This window comes from Apteryx mantelli, chromosome 1, assembly GCF_036417845.1.
Source record: "Apteryx mantelli isolate bAptMan1 chromosome 1, bAptMan1.hap1, whole genome shotgun sequence".
Taxonomy (NCBI): Eukaryota; Metazoa; Chordata; class Aves; order Apterygiformes; family Apterygidae; genus Apteryx; species Apteryx mantelli.
In genome coordinates, this window is record NC_089978.1 from 155,192,046 (window position 1) to 155,210,710 (window position 18,665).

An 18,665-nucleotide genomic window follows, 5' to 3' on the forward strand; every position below is an offset into this window, starting at 1 on the left:
ATGTTGGGAGAGTAATGTCTCTTCTTCCTTTTAGAATTTCATGAATACACTCAACTATGATTAACTTCTATTCAGGTTGTTCCTTTCTAGCTAGCCTACATTTAGTAGGTATCATAGAAGCAGAACATCTTTCAGAGGTTTAAAGAAGAGGAAATGTGAGTTAACTAGACAACACTAATATATAGGACAGCCTTTGAAGAAAGCATTGGGATGGTCACAAAAAAGCAGTTAAACTCAAAGATAATGCTAGTACAACTGATAATCTGGCAAGATGTAGAAAAGAGTGAGGAAAACAAAGAAAGAGGACAAAAAGGGTATGGCACTATTAGTAGCCTTAATGACAAAGACGAAAAACTTGAAGCAAAGGAAAAAAGCCACAGAACATAAGGATGGGAATGGGAATGATACATAAAGATGGGCAAGAAGATTGTATTAAAACCTAAAACAGTAAATAACTTCTTTGGACTACTAACAATAGATCATCAATTTTTTGCAGGTCATCTGCTTTTAAATACAGAGCACAAAAAGACCAGAGATCACCACTCTCTGATGGTTAAACATCTTCAAATTAGCACTCATTGGGATCATGTTGTCCAGGTGATGTGCCCACAAAGAAAAAAGTGACATTCCCACACTCACAGCTAAAACGCTGGGAAAATAATCTCATGGTCTTATTTTCAAAATAGAAATTTAATCTTATAAAAGGAAATAAAAACACACTAAGCAACAACTAAAAAAAAATGTAAGTCACGTCTGGCCTTAATAAAGGAAAAAAAAACCCAAAACCAAAAAAACCCTTAAGCTTAAACACTTCCTTGCATATGGGTATTTTTCTAAATCAAAAGGATAAGATTGAGTTCATTTCCCTGAAAAAACTTTTTTCCCCATCTTTCTCAGAGAAGAGGCAAATTGGATCAACATTGATTACCACTGCATCATAAATCAGGTTTGCTTATTCATACCTGGTTAAGCAGCTTCTCTTGATATCAGTTTCAATAAATGCATGGCCATTGCATTAATGCAAATTTTAAAAAACAGCTGTTTTAATCATGTAAGGCTCAGGAAAGACAAAGTTGTGGTTCCCAAAGCAGTTGTAATTCAGCTCTCTTGAGCATGCACAGCAGTATATAATACTTATAGCCTGTTTTTTCTCTGATTTCCTTGGACTTCTTGTAGTTCGTTTTGATGTGAAAGTCAAAAATCTAGTTTCATATAATGAATATATTTATCAATCTCTATAAAGTCAGTTATCAAACAAGCAAAAATGAGCAACTATATCATGTATTTGGAAAACTGAGAATGAAAGACATGGCAAAGTCAGAACAGTCAGAGAAAGCTGATCTGCTCGTGGATCCGCAGTCAATCTCTGTTAATGACACTGCAATGACACTTTATGTTAGTGACAAATACAGTTTGGAGCAGCAGTACAGGTTCACTAGGTTGTAAATCCCTTCAAACACAATACCACTTTTATATGGTGCATAAAAACAACCAGAGTCCATCCTCCTTGGTATCCTGCCTCCAACAGGAGCCAGCAGGTAGAGAAGGGGGGCTCTGGCAGCTTCCTGCAAGTCAGCAGGCAGGCAGTTCTGGGCACAGCTCAAGGAGCAGCTCCTGTGCTGAAGCTCTTTCCCTAATCCTCCAGCTCCAACTTCTCCCCTTTCCAGAAGGAAGAGAAGAAAAAAGAATAAGAATCACTGTCACCATGGAGGCCTCCCCTTGCACACCTGACTGCACCCCCCACGACTTCAAGACCCAATGGCTCCGTGGTCACTGCTACATCCAATGCCTTTAGGTGCAGCAGGACCTTCCCTGCTCCTTCTGCCCCAGACTGCACAATAGCTAACTGCAGACCCACAAACAGCTGCTCAGAAGGAGTGGAAGAAGTCCCCTCCCAACTCCTATTGCTCCTCTATCCTCCTTCCACTCCTCCTTAGTTAAGAAAAATAGAGGAGGAAAAAAAAAGGAGAGAATGAAAAAAAAAGGAAAAAAAGAGAGGCACACAGGTGCTTTTCTTCCCTCCTTCTCCCTCTTCCTTTATGAGCAGGTTCCCACACACAGCATGCACTTTCCTCCCTCAGTCTCTTCCCTGCTCCTTTCTACACCTACCCCCAATCTGACCTCTCTTGTAGTGCTGCCTGAAGAGCTGGAACTCTTCTAAAAGCTACCTCTCCCTGGATCCCCTCCCTAGACCCCAGTATCATAGCAAAAAAATGGCAGGAAAACTGGGGTATGGGAGAAATGCCGAGGAAAAACTATTCCCTGACCACAACAGCGGCATTTGTCCCAGTCTCTCTGCATAAACTTCTGGACCTCAGAACCTCTGACAACTTTTTATCTGGCCAGAGACCTCTACCAGGGGGCAATGGGTCATCTCCCTTCCCGCCCTCAAAAAGGAGAAGGTATTTAACAGGGTGCACCACAGACACCTCACAGGTTCCCTGTGGGCATCTGGTTTTGACACTTGCTCTGTGGGATCCCTCCAGGGACTGTACGCAGCTGCAGAAAGCCTGGTCAAGCTTGAGCAGATCCTGACTCAGCCTGCGGGCTTCAGCTAAGGAGTGCATCAAGAACGGCCATCTGTGCAGCCATCTCAACTCCATGGTCACTGAAACCTTCCTCTGTCTCAATTGGCCTATCTTACAGCTGATGCTTAATATGCCCCCACACTGAATTAACTGAGCCAACACACATCACTGGTTAAATGTGGTCTTCTTCACTAGGAGAAGTGGGATCCTGGTGGTCAGTTCTGTCTGTTCTAGTTCAGATTTATGTAGTCACGAGTGATGGATTTTTTCTTCAACAGTCTTGTGGGCTTCACTTTTGTATACCAGTCAGGCATAAGTTTGATGTTTCATTGCAAGGGAAATGTGGGGCTATACGTTAACCACTGGTATCAACATTACTTGAGATACGCATGATGAAGACCTTGTGGTAACACTGCATTTGACAATGTTGAGCAATGTGGCACTGTGCTAAAACAGTGATCTGAAGTAATGGAAACATCTGCTTCCTCCTGACTATTTCTAGTCCCATTACAATTTTAAACCACTATACTCTCAACTACTGTTTGTTCCTATTGGTTATTTTCTGCTTAATAAATGAATAGTCAGCACGGCCCTTGTGACCACTGCTTGTGCTCAAGTTAGAGGCCACAGTCCTTGACATCATTTCTTTTATATTCTGAGTGACCCTCACCCTCCTTTTTTCATTCATTTCCTCCCAAACTCATCTGCTTTTTTTCCGCTGCCGCCTTTGGCTCTTCCTTCTTTGAGAAGACTGAGGATTGATTGAGAATGGACTTCCCTGTGGCTAAGAAAATGACCAATAAAAACAAGGATCATGAGTAGGTGCCCTGGGAAGAGTAAGAACAGAACATGCAAGACACCTTCCCCAGATCCCTTGCATTCTCCAGTTACTTTCAGCTGAGGGGAATTTCCTAAGCTGGACATAGTTTCCATGTATTTAACCTTCCAAAAATTTCTCTTCCAAGTACTGGCACAGTCTATGAGCTGCTGTATAGTTTTAGCATGGATGACATCCTTCAGCAATGAGTTCCCCAGGTTTGTCATCCGCTACATGAAGAGTTCTTCCTTTTTCTAAATCCAGTTCCTACTAATTTTATTTGATATTCCTCATTCTTTTATAGAAAAAAAATACTGTTCAGTATCCTTTCCTCCATACCATTCACTGTTTTTTAGATCTCTATCATAAACCCTCTTAAGTTGTTTTCTTTCAGGCTGATCAGTCCTAGTCTATTCCACTGTTTCTTGAATGGAAGCTGTTCCATATTTTTGGAACACAGTGGGTGATTAATATGCTTAAACCTCTTCATGAAGTCTCCTCATCAATTTTGGGTCTACATCAACATTTTGAGAGAGAAAGAAACCTCTTTGAAGGTTGTCAGGTTTCAAGGCAAAGCTCATCTTGTTTTGAAAAAAAACCCAGTGTATAATGATTACATTATCTAATCATTTATTATTTGTATGGGAGTATTTACAAAACATAACTTATTTTTCAGACAGCAAGAAGATGCAGTCAGAAGTGATTTGACTCACCTGTTATCAATGGGCATCCATGGAACAGAAAAATGTGTATCTTCGGACAACAAGTGAGAACTGCTTCCACAGCAACATCGGTCAGATTCACACACCGTTCCATGTGGATCTCCTATTATGAAAAATAGTAAAAACAAAAGCCTGTGAGAGCATGCAGTTTTGGAGGTACCACTTCATTTTCCCAACCATTATTACTACTTACTTCAGAGATTTCCCCCAGAAGAAATTATGACCTACTACTCCTCAGAGCATTGACCCCATCTGTGGTCCTGTACAGATACCCTCAGGAAAAACAAGATAGGAAATTTATATTTTTAGAGTTGATTCTTCATAAAGAAAGCTAAGCTAGAAACAAACATCCAAAACAAGTGAAAAAAACTCCTCAAAGACATTTTACAGAGTTTGAGTCCTATCATTTTTCCTGCGTCACGCACACTCCCAGTAATTTCTTGAACAAGAGGACAGAACGCAATTGAAGTCTGGAGCTTCCCAGAAAAGGCAGGACTCGTGAGTCTCTGTCAGAAGTAGTTCCTAATACACATTTATATAGTTCCTAAAAGAAGTCTAAGATCCCTTCCAAGACTAGACTAATACCTGCTCTCCTCTTAATTTTTGTGAAGTTGCATAACTAGTACACGTTGCATGTAGTAAAGAGAGAATAAAGTCAACAGCTCTCTGTGATCAAGAATTTTGTTTAATTAAAAAAAAAAAAAACTTTGCTACTTAAATTTTATAAACAGACCTTGAGAAGCAGTACAACATACTTTTAATAAGGGCCCTCAAAAATTTTTTTTGAGAGTGGTTGCTGACTTGGGAAGCTTGTCTTTGGAATCTATAGCTAAGCGAAATTTCTACATCACCTAACAATGTATAAGATTTTAAAATTTGTATGCTCTGATACTATAGTCCTTTCTCTGCTGATCAGATGTGGTTTTCCAAATGGCTAATGACTTGAAGATTTACATGCAGATGTAATTCCTACAGTGGCTAGTTTTGTCTGCAGAAGAAAACTCATGCTTATTTCAATATAATGTTCACAGAAGAAAATTCCAGCTTTCGAAGAGGAATTTAAGTGTAGTCACACGTGATTTGAGAAGGCAAGCATTTATCCAGGTTTAAAAAAAAAAATAGCGCTTCTCCCCCCCCCCCCCAATACTCCTTGCCTCTATCAGCTGTCTCAATGCAAGAAAAAACAGAGGACCGAAAAAAGGAAGGATTATCATCTTTCTTTTTTGGATGGGAAAGAGGAAGAAAATGTTTTTTCCAGCATCACATAGTACTAGACGCTGATCCCCTCATTCTTAGTCAGTCACCCACACCCACACTCATCTTTCTTCTCCCTGGTAGTGTGCATCTGTATGCTTTAACAAATATTTTTTTTTGGTGTTGAATGGGCACTTTCTAAACTGGCTCCTATATCAATATATATATAACATACAAAAAATGCAGAAAGAGAATAGCAAAGTTAATGGAACGTGAGATCTGGGAAAATATACTTTGAGAAGCCCAGGGTAAAGGAATAAGAATTGTTTTACTGTGAAAGAGTGTCTTTTCAAATGATGAACTCCAAGGATCTTTAAAGAGCACATGAACAAAAGGGACCTTTTGTAATAAATGTAGTATATAGCATGATGACACAGAAAACAAGAACTTTATTCACGAAGCAAGAAATACAAAAAGCTGATATACGTATAGCTTTTAGTTCATCCATACTACTACTCAACTTATTGCCTTCTATACAACTTCCATCCTGAAGGACTTTTAAAAATGTCATCAGGCTCGTATGATCACAGTCTTGCAGGCAGGGAAGCCAATCAAGCAAGTGGCATGACTGAAATTTTCTACTAGTTCCTCTAAAATCAAAGCCAACATTTTAACATTCTAACATTGTATGGCAAGATATAAGAAAGTCTATTTTTTATACAACTTCATTTGCACAGGCTGCACACTTGGTCACTTTTTAAATGATCCTCATATAAGTTAAACAGAAATTAAAGAGGGATAAGACAACTGATAAAAGGAGCTCTCAAGCTCTAGCAGATGTAAATCATTTTATTAGATAAACTAAGAATTTTCAGTTAGTCATATTTATGATCCCACTGTACCTCTTCTTGATAGTAATCATAACAATCAGACACTCTTCATTTCAAAATCTTTTCTCTTCCAAACAAATTCCTACTGTCTTTTACTTTCTTTACCCATAATTGCTTCTCTTTGCCACCCTCCCAAAAGTCATAGACTCACGAAGGCCATGAAATATTTCAGTTATTACAAAACGTAACTAAGATAAGCAAGCCTATTGTCAATAGGTTTAAAGTTTGCCATGAAGCAGTCTTCTCCACCGAGAAGTTTTTAGGCCCTAAAGGTCTAAGGGACTGCCTTGTACTCTTTTGCTCTATTTTCCAATACTTTGTGTCTGCCTCTTCCCTTCTGCAGTGCATTAGAGGCATTTTTTCCTGTCCCTGGAATTCCTAGTTGCTTCTGGACAACGTGTTCACCAGGCACCTTTCTTGAACCCTTATACATGAAACAGGTCTTATGGCAGCTACCCAAGTTGCTCTTTCTGACATAGCACTGCTTCCACAGGCATCCACCCACAGCACAAAAAGATACTTGTGCACCTTCAAAGAAATGGTATCTATAGCAATGCAACCAGGAAGCATCATAGGCCACATTTTGTAAGCTGGACATTTTCATTAAAAATAATACATGGAACTTAATTTCTGTGGCTTGAAGAAAAAGGGCTTACATGCAAGAATATAATCTTCTGCAAAACATGGACAGTGATAATATACAAGAGGGAAGAGAATACTGTCAAAGTAATTACACCAACATTGCTCAAAAATAGTTCAAGACCCTCTAAATGTTTATAGAACCCCAGTCTAGTCAATGGTGTAATCAAAACTTATTACAATAAAATTCTGTGAAGAAATCTTTGTATTTTAAGAAACATGCACTAAAAGCTTTTGAGAATGACCTAATCCAAATTACAGTGATACACATTGTTTCATATTTGTAGACTGGCTATGAGAAAGTTGATAATGAAGACTTTCTGCATATTCTCAGTGTTGTTTAGAAAACCTTCAGCCAATGTTTTGTTATGGCTAACGCTGTAACAAGCTAAAGGACAAAGATATTTTCAAGTTATTTCTAGTATAAAAAGAATTTCTCTCACTGCCATGTTCTGAAAAATGGCATTTTCATCTCTACCACAAGACTTAAAGACTAAACAAGTTGTCCAAAACAGAGAAACATCAGCTGGAAAAAACAAACAAACAAACAAAACCCTCCACACGCACATACCTAACTGTTCACCCTTCACATAAAACAAGAACAGTACTATTTTTTTCAGGTTATTAATACTGTCAGTTGAACAAGATTTCCTATTTTGTTTTGCTGGTTTTTTTTCTGCTGTAAAACAGCAAGAGTATGACTTGTTTCCCATCTTAATTTTCTATTTAGAAAAGTAGATCATTTATGGGGCTCTGGGATGCCTCTTCTCCATCATTTTATCACTAAGTGTCTAGAGAATCTTTCTGCAAAGAGGACTTCATTTTCACAGTTGCTTTAATGAGTTAGATATTTACCTATGTAGAGTTGCTAACTAATTTCTTAAATCCATGAAATTCTCCACATTACAGATTGTGCCCAAAAGCTCAATAGAATCAAGAAATAACTCAAAACAAATCAATGGAAAAGCAACTATTTGCATGTCATACACTTTTCTAAAACAAAACAAGTTAAAATGCGCATGCTACATTCAGTAAAAGAAAACTCATCTTGAAAAGAGACTGCAGTTCTCAAAAAGCTGGTCTGGGGCACTGCTACAGAGACGGAAAATATTCAATTCATGACCAAAATCAGGGCAAACACGTACACAAATATAAAGGCTTACCTCAATAAAAAACACCCTTAGAAATAATAATTAAAAATGAAATATTTGCTTTTCACATTTCTTTGTATTAGGTTAGATAAGTTACCTTTAAATTCTTTGAACATGTTCCACTCACTAGTGCTATAACACCATCATCTGTTACCTAGAAAAAAACAATTTTGTTATTCATTTTTGTTATTCGTACAATGTATTAAAAGTCAATTTTTTTAAAACTATTTGGGAAAGATTTTTATATTAATTTATTCTCTCCCCACAGTCACTGACTACATTTAACATTACAATATTTTCCTCCCAACTAAGCTTGTAAAGGTTATCCAAGTATGTTTTTTCAGTCTACTAAACACTGCTGCATTTCATTGCCATGTGATCCAGCCAAGCTTTCTATTGGGGTAACTCCAGCTGTGTAGCTACTATTTCTGAAGCTTCACTGTCTAATTTAACAGTGGGGGCACTACAATGGTGAGGGCACAGGCATTTCTAATTGATATGATTTAAAGCGCTTGTGCTCTACCTGGATGAGTTCTCCTCCTGTTTTCAGGACTGCCAGAGCTGTGCTTGTGTCTTGGGTAGAAAATTAATCACAGGAGTCTCATATGTGTAGTCTTACTTCTACTCATCTTGAAGCAAACCAGTTGTACATGCCAAAATTCCCCCAAACAAGAAGTCTTACAGAACTAGTCGTAGCACACTGGCACTAAAAAGCTTATCAAAGTGGCCATAGACAGCCATGAAGCAATGATTACCTGTAAGAGACAGGAGAGATACAAAGGACTTCCCTTTCCTCAGAAAGGCAAGAAAGGCCAAATATATACATCTATTGACACTTTTCAGAATAGGGTGTCACTACTTGTGTGGAGTGAAAAAACAACTGGCCTTGGCTATGGAAAAAAAAATGAGTAAAATAGGAAAACAGAACAACAACAACAACAACCCTAATAAAGGATTTCAAAACTGTCTAGACATTAAGCCCCTAGTCATATGCAGAGTATTAACCTTGCTCTATGTTTGTTTTTTCAGTAACTAATAATCTTCCTTCCCGGACTGGTTCCTGGAAAGAGTTGGGAAACGTGCCAGATTTACGTGACACAGGGCCAAAGCCTCCACCAACACGAGGAAGGTGTTTATTTGTTTCCCATTTTGCTCTGTCCAATAAAATGCAACCTGCTTACGACCTCAGTTCTTATAGAAAAGTTTTTTCTTGATTAGTGAGTTTAACTGATTCAGAGAGGTTTCTTAGCTGCCAGAGAGTGCACAGCAGAGGCAGGACCATATGGCAGAGTGGAGGAGAAGAGAGCAAAGACCAAAGAAACAGACAACGAGATCTCTCCTTTTCAGTGGCAGTGAGCAATTAGATCAGCTCCATTAGTTGTGAACAAGCAGAATGCACTTCTTCAGACAACTTATGATCAATTTAAGACTTTAGAAGAATGTATACAGTCTGTCCTCTAAATTAACCTAGACAAAGTAGAGAAAAACCTGAACAAGACATAGCCATCATCTTTTAAAACACTGATTATACAACACACAAATGGAGTTTTTGCATAAACAAAGAACAAGACCAATACAGGGTGCCTAGAGTCAGGCTATTCCTGATTGTATTGATTTCCATTTAAACAAGCCTTTTGAATTTTTTTCCCCACTCACATACCAAAGCTAATTCTGTCTTCTTAAATTCCTGTAATATACATACAATTAGCTTTTAGAGAGATCTGCAGTATTTATCTTTGCTCAGACACAGAGTATGGCCCTGGAGAAATAATACTCTGGGGAAAGTGAGGCTGGTGTGATGCAGAAATTGAACAGGCATAGAAACCCTACAACATTAAGCACATTTGTACTCAAATGAAAATACATCAGACAGAGTTAAAACTAATTTAACCTAGAGGATCTGGCCAAAAGGATAAGACAGAACTTTTTAGGAAGAGATACATTTTGCATAATGGAGCTATAAGAATTATGCCACCAGAAAAATTCTCAGATACAAGACTAAATAATAGCATTTAGCCACTTGCCTAAGTACAGGCAAGACCTCATTTCACAGAAGTATTGCAATGGATTGTACTTCCATTGATCTATCAACGTCACCTGTTGCCTAAGCACAGTCCACCCACCTAGACGTTCTCCAATTCCTCATCTGTAATACAGAGAAAGAATAGAGACTGCTACTCTTAACATCTATTCTGCAGCCTCTGGTAATTGTGGGATAAATGTTTATGTTTTTCCTGCCTGCAACCACATAAGGGTTTGCAAAATCTTATCCACAGTGCCTAAAGGACGAAAATATGATATTAAAAGTGGTAATTCAAGTACTCTCTTGCCACACAGCTTACATCATCTAAAAATACTGTTCTGTAGCTTAGCCTTACAGATGACATTGAGACAGTGCCTTTTTTGAGAGCTGACAACTTTTAAAGAGCTTTTCCATTCTATTTTTTCATTTTAAGAATTAGCATTCATGATGATGCTCTCTTCCATAGTTTTGAGAGAAGAATAAGCTCCTCTACTTTGCTAATTTGGGATGGGAAGAAGAGGAAATGAGAAAGCATGAGTCTAATCTAAGTTGTTCGGGAACTGTATGTTTTGATACACACTAACATGTTTTGGCAGAAAAGCATGTAGGAAATGGGATAAAGATTTCCTGCAACATATTTTAGCCAGATAAAGTGTTAATGCTGCATGTATTTTGAAAGCATTTAGGGTCTCTCTCACCACTAGCCTTGCCAAAATACACCTATGCATAAACCATGATATAATTTATATAAGGTTGGTGCTCCACTGATAAAAATGTTGGCCATGGTCCTCAACTTGTGCTTCCGCTGCTGATAAACAAGAGAAGTTGTACTCACTCTAGGCCCAACAGTGGGAAAGCCGTTGAAAATTCTTCGCAGAGATAAGACCCGGGGGAGGAAAAAAAACCCAACTCAACCTTCTTAAGAGATTTAAGTTACCTCTAGGAAGCTCTTAGTCAAACAAATTGAGCTCGTTATTTATTATATATTATTCAGCATTGGAACTTTGTCTCTGTCTCTGAAAAAGAATCCCAAGTGAACATAAAGTTGTTAGTGAAGATAACTTTGGAGAAAAGCTAACAGACACTTGTAGCTGAGGCAGGACAGAGAAAGCACAGATTTCTACCCTTCCTAGGGGAAGACTGCAGAGAAGATGCATTTTCTTCTAGTCTATATTTTTACAGATTTTCCATTTTACAAACACGATAAAGAAACCAAGATGTGACCAAGTTTACGTTATTTTATTAAAATAATTGAAGAACTCTCCTTTCTGGCAGGTTTGAGAAATGCTATCATCCAAACTAATTCCTGGTGGATGTTCCATGCCAGGTCTCCTTCTCCACTGAGTCTGGTCTCTCTCTGAGTCACACAGAAGTCTACAGGGTCAGCCATGCTCCAAGGCCCTGTTGTGCTGAATGCTGTGCAGGCAGAGCACTCCTCCTCCAAAGAGGAAGCAATATACATGCATAAAGAAACCCAGAAGAGATATGGAACTGCTGACAGACTGGTTTTAGACCTTTCAGCAGGCCTTAGGAAGCTCTATAGTCTTCTTCTATAGCTTTATAATTTTACTCTAGCAGGTCTGGAAGTGATGCCAGGGAATGCAGGATTAGAGAAAGTGGTCACAGGTGAAGAAATTTTAGAAGCAGTAGGGCTTTTCACTTCTGATAGTACACTCTAACTGCAGGGTTTAAAGAACAAGCTGATTCAGGTAAACACCACTAGCAAAAATTAGGCTGAAGCTGATTTTATTTGTTTGGGACTAAGTGGGAAAAAACGGGCATATCTGTGTGCCATATTTGTGCACTTCACTACTAGTGATCAGATGATAAAGGAGGACATTTCCCTTGGACACAGGTTCAGTATTAGAGGAATACTGTCTATGTCTATGTACTCCTTGAAAGTCCAACATGACCCTTGCTTCTTTGCAACTTAATCCCTGAGCTTTGAATACAGCATTATCTTTAACAGGCACTCTATCATCAAGTAAAACCTAATTTTTGTCTGTTAAGTTTCTTAAAAAAACAAAAGCATAATACAAATATTTAGTACACTGCTGACTCTAAGCTTAAATTATTAATGTTCTTCTAAATGCAATCATTTAAATAATTTTTTGACTTTGGGACAGATTCTTTGGACTTCTTTTCATCCCCACATCATGTCAAGGAACTGACATGTTTCATTGGCCATTCATAGCTCTCTAAGGACTCTACCCACTAATGGCATTGCAAGCATAATTGCTTACCCATTGGCCACAGTCAGACACTTGTTTATTTATAATCCTTCCTCTTCCAGGAATCAAATTCATTAAGCCTCCTCCCCACTTCAAAAGCTGGCTTGGATATCAAATCCATCACACAGGTTCTTTCATAGACCTTATATTAGATGTCAAACATAATGCTGGTTGTACTTAGCAAACACACAGGGATACTCAGCAAAATTTGACAGCTAGAATCCATACACCACAAACTCCATTTCTCTTTAACAATATGATTATTTCCATTGCACAAATTATCCTACTGGCTACTGGCCTTCTATCACAAGTCTACTGTACAGAAGTGTAATAGAAAGGGTAAGATTGGAGTGAAAGGAGAATAAATGGGAATGTCTGGGTGTGGAGGCAGAAGAGCCATGAGAATGGCAGCTATTGACGATACCTAGATTAGCAGCTCAACAAGAGGCCAGCGCATCTACTCCTCAGGGTACCCAGGCATGAGACAAAGGGCAGTAAAGGAGTAACTTACAGTAACTCTCATAGATGGGACAGAATGGAGAGATTAATCACTGTCAGTTCCTAAAGGGTATAAAAAAGGCATATCCAAAACCAGTGCATGGTCACCAACCTAGGAAGAACCCAAGTGATGTGATGACAGTTTGATATACCCTATGTCCCTCACCCTCCATGTCAGCAAAACAAACCTGGACCAGACTGCCTGGTTGGTGCCTGAACACTGGACAGGCCACCTAGATACCAATGTCTTGACACTTGTGAGCATAAGGCTATGAGAGCATAGGTAAGTGAAAGCAGTTTTGTATTAAAACAAAATCACCTCCCTTTTTCCTAAGGGCACACATTAAGCACTGCCATACTGTTATTATGGTGTTGCAGCATTGTTTCCTACACTGTCAAGTATCTATTTGCATTCTCTGCAATGCCACATCTGCCCATCTTCATTAAGGGATACATTCTTATTCGTATAAACCACCTGTAATTAGTATCAAGCCAAAAATTCATCAGCTTCTTGGCACAGACAAGCTGTGATCAAACTCTATGTGTATCTAGCAAAGGCTTACATACCCAGGTACCAGCAGTTAACCGCACAAGCAGCCTAGCTCTGTTCTACATAAGAAGTGTGTCTGGACAGATAGTGGCTAAAGCACAACCCTCCTGTTTTTGCTAACACATTTTGCAGAGCACTAAATTGCCCCACACCCTACATAAAATAACTGTTGTAGCTTGCACAGCCCATTTAGGCTACATTCTTCCTACAATTATTTGCCATATACTGAGTCAATGGATATTAAAGAGGAAACGTACTGTTTAATCAGTGCAGCAACTTGGACTCTTGAACCTGGGTTTCCACCTCCAACATTGTCAGGATTTACAGGTACATGGAACAGACTAAAAGTACAGCAGTAGGCACAGGACTTACCTAAGAACGTGTCCCTCAGAGTGGTAACATAAGCATATTGATATATAAGCATACTACATATACACTCAAGCATAAATGGATTTCTTATACAGTCCTGGGCCAATGGAGCAGAGTTCTTCAGCCAAGCTCCCAAGGTTATACCTCTTTCTCAGTTCAGTCCTTCCCTTTCCTTCTCCCTGCCCTGCTTCCATTTATTTTGCATCACTCCTTATGCCTTCCACTTAACTGCATTTCATCTCTCTGGATTCAGCCCATGATCCTATTTTAAAACTGGCTTCATCATCTCTTGGTGTTTAGCCCCTTTCTAGTTTCACTTACATCTGTTTTCTTGTTCCTGTTAGCGAGCTGTGCCCTTCTTTGCATGTTCATTTACTTCTGATTTCCTCATTTACTTTACTCCACACAGGTTTGAAAGTTCCTCTTGATATTTTTAACATGCATCATGGCCCTCAAACACAAGCACATGGTTAGGCCTTGCAATCTCTACAGGCATGAGCACCTACAGTTTCAGTCTGCATGGTCAATGTCACAGGGATATATTGTAAACTTATCTCATTGACATCTAATACACTTTTCCATTTATTTTAGCCAAACAGAATTATGAATTTTAGTATACTGTCATCACATGACTGATTATCAGAAAGGAATAAAAGACACCGAAACATTTAATTATTCAAGAAGTTCTCAACTCAGCTAAAACAGATAATAGGAAATTTATATATTTCAGACACAGGAAGAGGAGAGAGAGGGAAGAGAACAAAAAAGTCATGAAGTAGTTTGAATACATTAAAAAATTGGCAAATAAAAAATTGAAATGACTTTTGATTCCCTACTTCTGGAAAAACTGAAAGGGGAACAACAGCATTTAAAATATAGAACCTGTTATGTGTTTTTCAAATCTGACACTTTGTTATGAACGTTCTATGCTTGGCTCATACTCAACACAAAATGATCTTTTACCACCAGAGTCAACTGAATGCTATACTTCACTATCGCAAGAATTCCCTTCCTCAACTTCATTATCTTACTGCAGTTATGAAGTCTGTTGTAATATTGCTATTACAGCTGATGCCCCCCCTCTACTCATACTAAATACCAACTGGTGTTAAAGCCTCTGTCCTTTCTAACATTTTTAGTATCATTCTTTCCCTTTTGACTCCATAACATGACAACGACAGACCATCCAAAAAGCATAGTCACTCTGGAACTAGAACTAGTTAAGTCGTGTTTACTTCTTCTACGGACTTACATTGTTTGACATCCTTTATTTTTATTATTCAGGTCAGTTTGTCCTAACCACAAGCAGATAATTTGTTCAAGATTCCACTTTCTTTATATGAAATATTTAGTAACATTTTACAACTTGAAGAAAATAAAACTAAATAAAACACACCGAAAAAACACTTCCATTAATAGATAGACTCTAATGAAACAGATTTATCTTTGATCAACAAGAAATACTGTAATACTAAAATACTTATTATCAAGATGCAAAATATAACCTCTCTCTTCCCCGAGAGGAGGAAACCAGAAATGAACTGTGGTTCCGGATCCTAAAAGCTTGTCAAAAATACAGCTAAAAAGATCCTCTCTCAATTTTATTATGCTAGTCTTAATAAATAAATAAAAGTCAGTTAGCCCATTGCCACCCTGCTTACCTGAGTAGATGAAAAGTCCACACTGTGAAGAAATTTGCAGTTCTCTCCTAGTGCCTGCAAGGATGCATCCATGATGCCCAAACAGCTGCCTAAGTTCACTATTTGTAGGAACTGGCAGTTGAGCGCAAGAGCAAGAACTCCACTGTCAGTTATATCGCAGCACCTTTTAAAAGACGCTTCACGCAAGTAAGGACAGGATAAAGCCAGAGCTATGACACCTGTCAAAGAAATAGACCAATTAAAGAATTAACCTTTTTTTTTTTTTTTTTTTTTTTTTTTTTTTTAAACTAACCACCATGCTGAATCCAATATGCTATGCTCTGGTCACTGACTGCTCAGTTTTCATTTTGTGCCAAGCCAGTGGAATTCTGTAAGAGGAAATCATTTTGTGGCTGGTTTAATTCAATGGCGAGAAAAAGAAAATCACACAATACCAAACAGAAATGGAGGCCTGGAAAATGGCACTACTGAAGAATGCTGGAGGTGATAAAGGTTTCTAAGTGCTGAATTCCGTTCCTTAGAGTAGAGGAATACCTGAGGGAATCTATATACATGAAGTATCATCTCAATGAGTGCATGAAAAAAACACAGACACTGGCTTGAGATGCCTCTGGAATGCTGGAGTTGCATCATGGTTTTGAAGATCTGGCAGATCCTTCCAAGAAGGACGTTCATTCATACAACTGAAGTATTTCAGGCATCTGGTCAATAAGATTATGCAGACAATAGGTGCAACATGATTCACAGAAGCACGTGATCATAAGGGCAAGTCAGGGAAAGATTAGCTAGCGGATGAGAAATCAAGTGAAGGAATATTATGCTGTGCTAGAAAATGGGCTTGTGAAACTTACAGAAACAGAATATGGAACAACATCCTGGGACAGTGAGGATGAGGGCAGAGGGAACTGTCCCAGAAGAGAAAGAGGACAATAGGATAGGCAGAGATGGGGGAACCTGAGGAAGAGTAAGAAAGGAGAAAAGGCAGTAAAAGAACAGTGGATAATTTTCTAGAGAAAGCAGAATGGAAAGGACAGACACAATAATATTAAAAAAAAAAAAAAAACACCCTTTGGCAGCTCTATGTGCATGGAAAGTCCTTGCCAAGAAGCACTGAGAAGGTGGTCACCAAAACAAATCTGTAAAATAGAAAGGCACGCAATGTATAATGAGGCAGGGACCTAAAACATGGATCTGAAGCAGAAGACAACTCTAAAGGGAGAAATCCGCTGGTCAAGCTGAGATGAATGAAACTACAAATTCTTTACTGGGACAAATCAAGGATAACTATGCTAGATTGGTGGCAGACGCAGAAAGCAGCACTGTCTCAGGGAAACTGAAGTGATATTTTGCTGGCTCCTGAAGGAATACGCCTGCTGTAGGGCCTGGAATGTTTGAGCACTGCGACACGTTCATCAGAAAAGCAATCTTCCTTAAAACAGACTCTGCCCAAGTGACCAGGGAAAGAGCATCTGGGAATGGTCAGCAAAAAAAAAAGCAAAGAAAAAAAAAGCTTTACACTGTAAAATTATTGCATTAACTTATTCCAATCCTCTCCACTTTCACCAGGTTTTCATATACACAGTCATTCATTTCAGGTAAACAAGGTTTAGTAGTGTATATGGGAGTACCAACGGATAGGAAGACAAAATGAGAATCAAGTCTGATAAGAAAAATACTCAGTGTGGCACTACAATTAGTAAGCAGACTATACCTAACCAGCAAGGGATGAAGGTGTGGTTAGTGTCAGGGAGCAGCAAGAGAAGAGCTTCCATAAGGGAAGGTGAGCCAGGGGCCTAGGGTGGCCACAAGGCAGGCCAGGCAGTGCCCTCACTGACCTGCCATAGTCTCACAGTACCTGAACTAGGCAAGCTGAGCAGACTGGCACTAGCACCAGGTCCCACGATGGTCCAGTGATCACCAGGCAAAAGCAAGGCAACATGCGAGGTCCAAGGTCAATCCAAAAAACCAAAACAATATTTCAGAAGTAGGAGTGGGACCAGACACGTCTATGACGTAGCTCACGCCAGGCCAGGACTGCCCAGGCCTGAGCTTAAATGGAGCTCCTGAGTCCATGGGCAGGAGCTGTGGGTTGCGGGTCCCAGCTGAGGCTGGTCAGGGCCATTAAGGTCTACTGGTGCCCTCAGAGCCCTGACAGTTAGTAACAACTGAAATATTTGCACAGAAGTGTCAGGAGGTAGCCAATAAAATAAGAGAACATGAACTACAGATGTAAGTTGTGAAAGGATTTATTGCAGGGATTAAGGAAACATGATAAATCCAACAGTACAGAATATTACATCACTTTCTGGAAAGATGGAAATAAAAAGTTGAATATGATAAAATATGTTACTGTGTAAGAACTGCAAAGAATACTTGCTTGGGTCAAAACCACTTCGGAAAGACAGTACTGAGAAATTAATTTAGATGAAGCAATAAATACTACTGTATATTATATTTCAGGAGAATAAATGTCCCACAAGCAACCTACAGAGTAAGTGTTTACTAGTAATGATAGGGCTCAGATATTCCTAGATATGGTAGCCAACAGCTTCTCCTCCCTGCCAGAAGAAACTGTCACTGAGCTAGTAAGAGGTAGCACCAATTTAATTTTTTTTTCCTGGTTTTGTGTGTGTATGTAATTAAGATGTGTGATTAAGAATTGATTCCGCTTAAATTAAAAGTAGGGGCTTCGTAACGTAGATTCTCAGTTTAAAAGGGCCTCAGCAGGAAAGTCAGTGAAGCTGGATTGGCAAGTAGGAACTGGCCAGTAAAGAAGAACTAGACTTTCCATTTTTACTTGCAAAGTAATCAGGAATCTGTATCCAAATAGAGGAAAAATATACAAAAAGAGCTCTAGGCTTAGCTGGTTCCTTATGAACCATGTTAGAAATCAGTGGATAGATGAAGGCATGGAGGGAAGAACATTGCAATCTATGTCTTAGGAGTGAAAAAGCATAAGGGTGAGGTGAAATTTTCCAGAAATCAACTAGCAAAAGGTTACATCAAATACATAAGTAAAAATATATCACTGTGCAGTGGTAACATAAAAAAAAAGATACAGACCAAGGCTGATCTAAAATAAGGTATATATTAACTCCAAACTAAATTAATATTTTGCCTCAGTTTTCAATGAGGATGAGTTAATGATGGAGTGAAGGGATAAGTGCAATGAAAAGACACAACAAAACTTAAATGGGAAATAAAGCTCAATAAGCTTAATGCTCTTAAGCCAATAGCTCCTGATACAACTTTACAACAGAGGTTATGAAAGTCCTAAAGCAAGGAAGTCTTTCAAGTCAGGGGATGCTTGCAGATTAATAAATATATTTAAATAACAGAGGGGAAAAAAGTGATCTAGGAAACCCCAAGCCAGAAACTTGAGCCCCAGTGGT

At 38.8% G+C, this 18,665-nt stretch overlaps 1 protein-coding gene across 2 annotated transcripts in view; it reads right to left on the reverse strand.

Moving 5' to 3' along the window:
- Window positions 1–18,665, reverse strand: part of AMN1 (antagonist of mitotic exit network 1 homolog) — a 32,694-nt gene that overhangs the window by 3,439 nt on the left and 10,590 nt on the right. Inside the window, exons 4-7 of one of the 2 annotated variants that reach the window (XM_067307676.1) lie at window positions 15,274–15,491; window positions 8,039–8,095; window positions 4,261–4,340; window positions 4,099–4,170 (exon numbers count right to left, since the gene is read on the reverse strand). In XM_067307676.1, the coding sequence (XP_067163777.1) occupies window positions 4,302–4,340; window positions 8,039–8,095; window positions 15,274–15,491 (314 nt within the window). In that variant the 3' untranslated portion in view covers window positions 4,099–4,170; window positions 4,261–4,301. Of the gene's footprint in view, window positions 1–4,058; window positions 4,171–4,260; window positions 4,341–8,038; window positions 8,096–15,273; window positions 15,492–18,665 lie in introns of those variants that run through there. The other variant, XM_067307668.1, reaches the window with a different exon arrangement.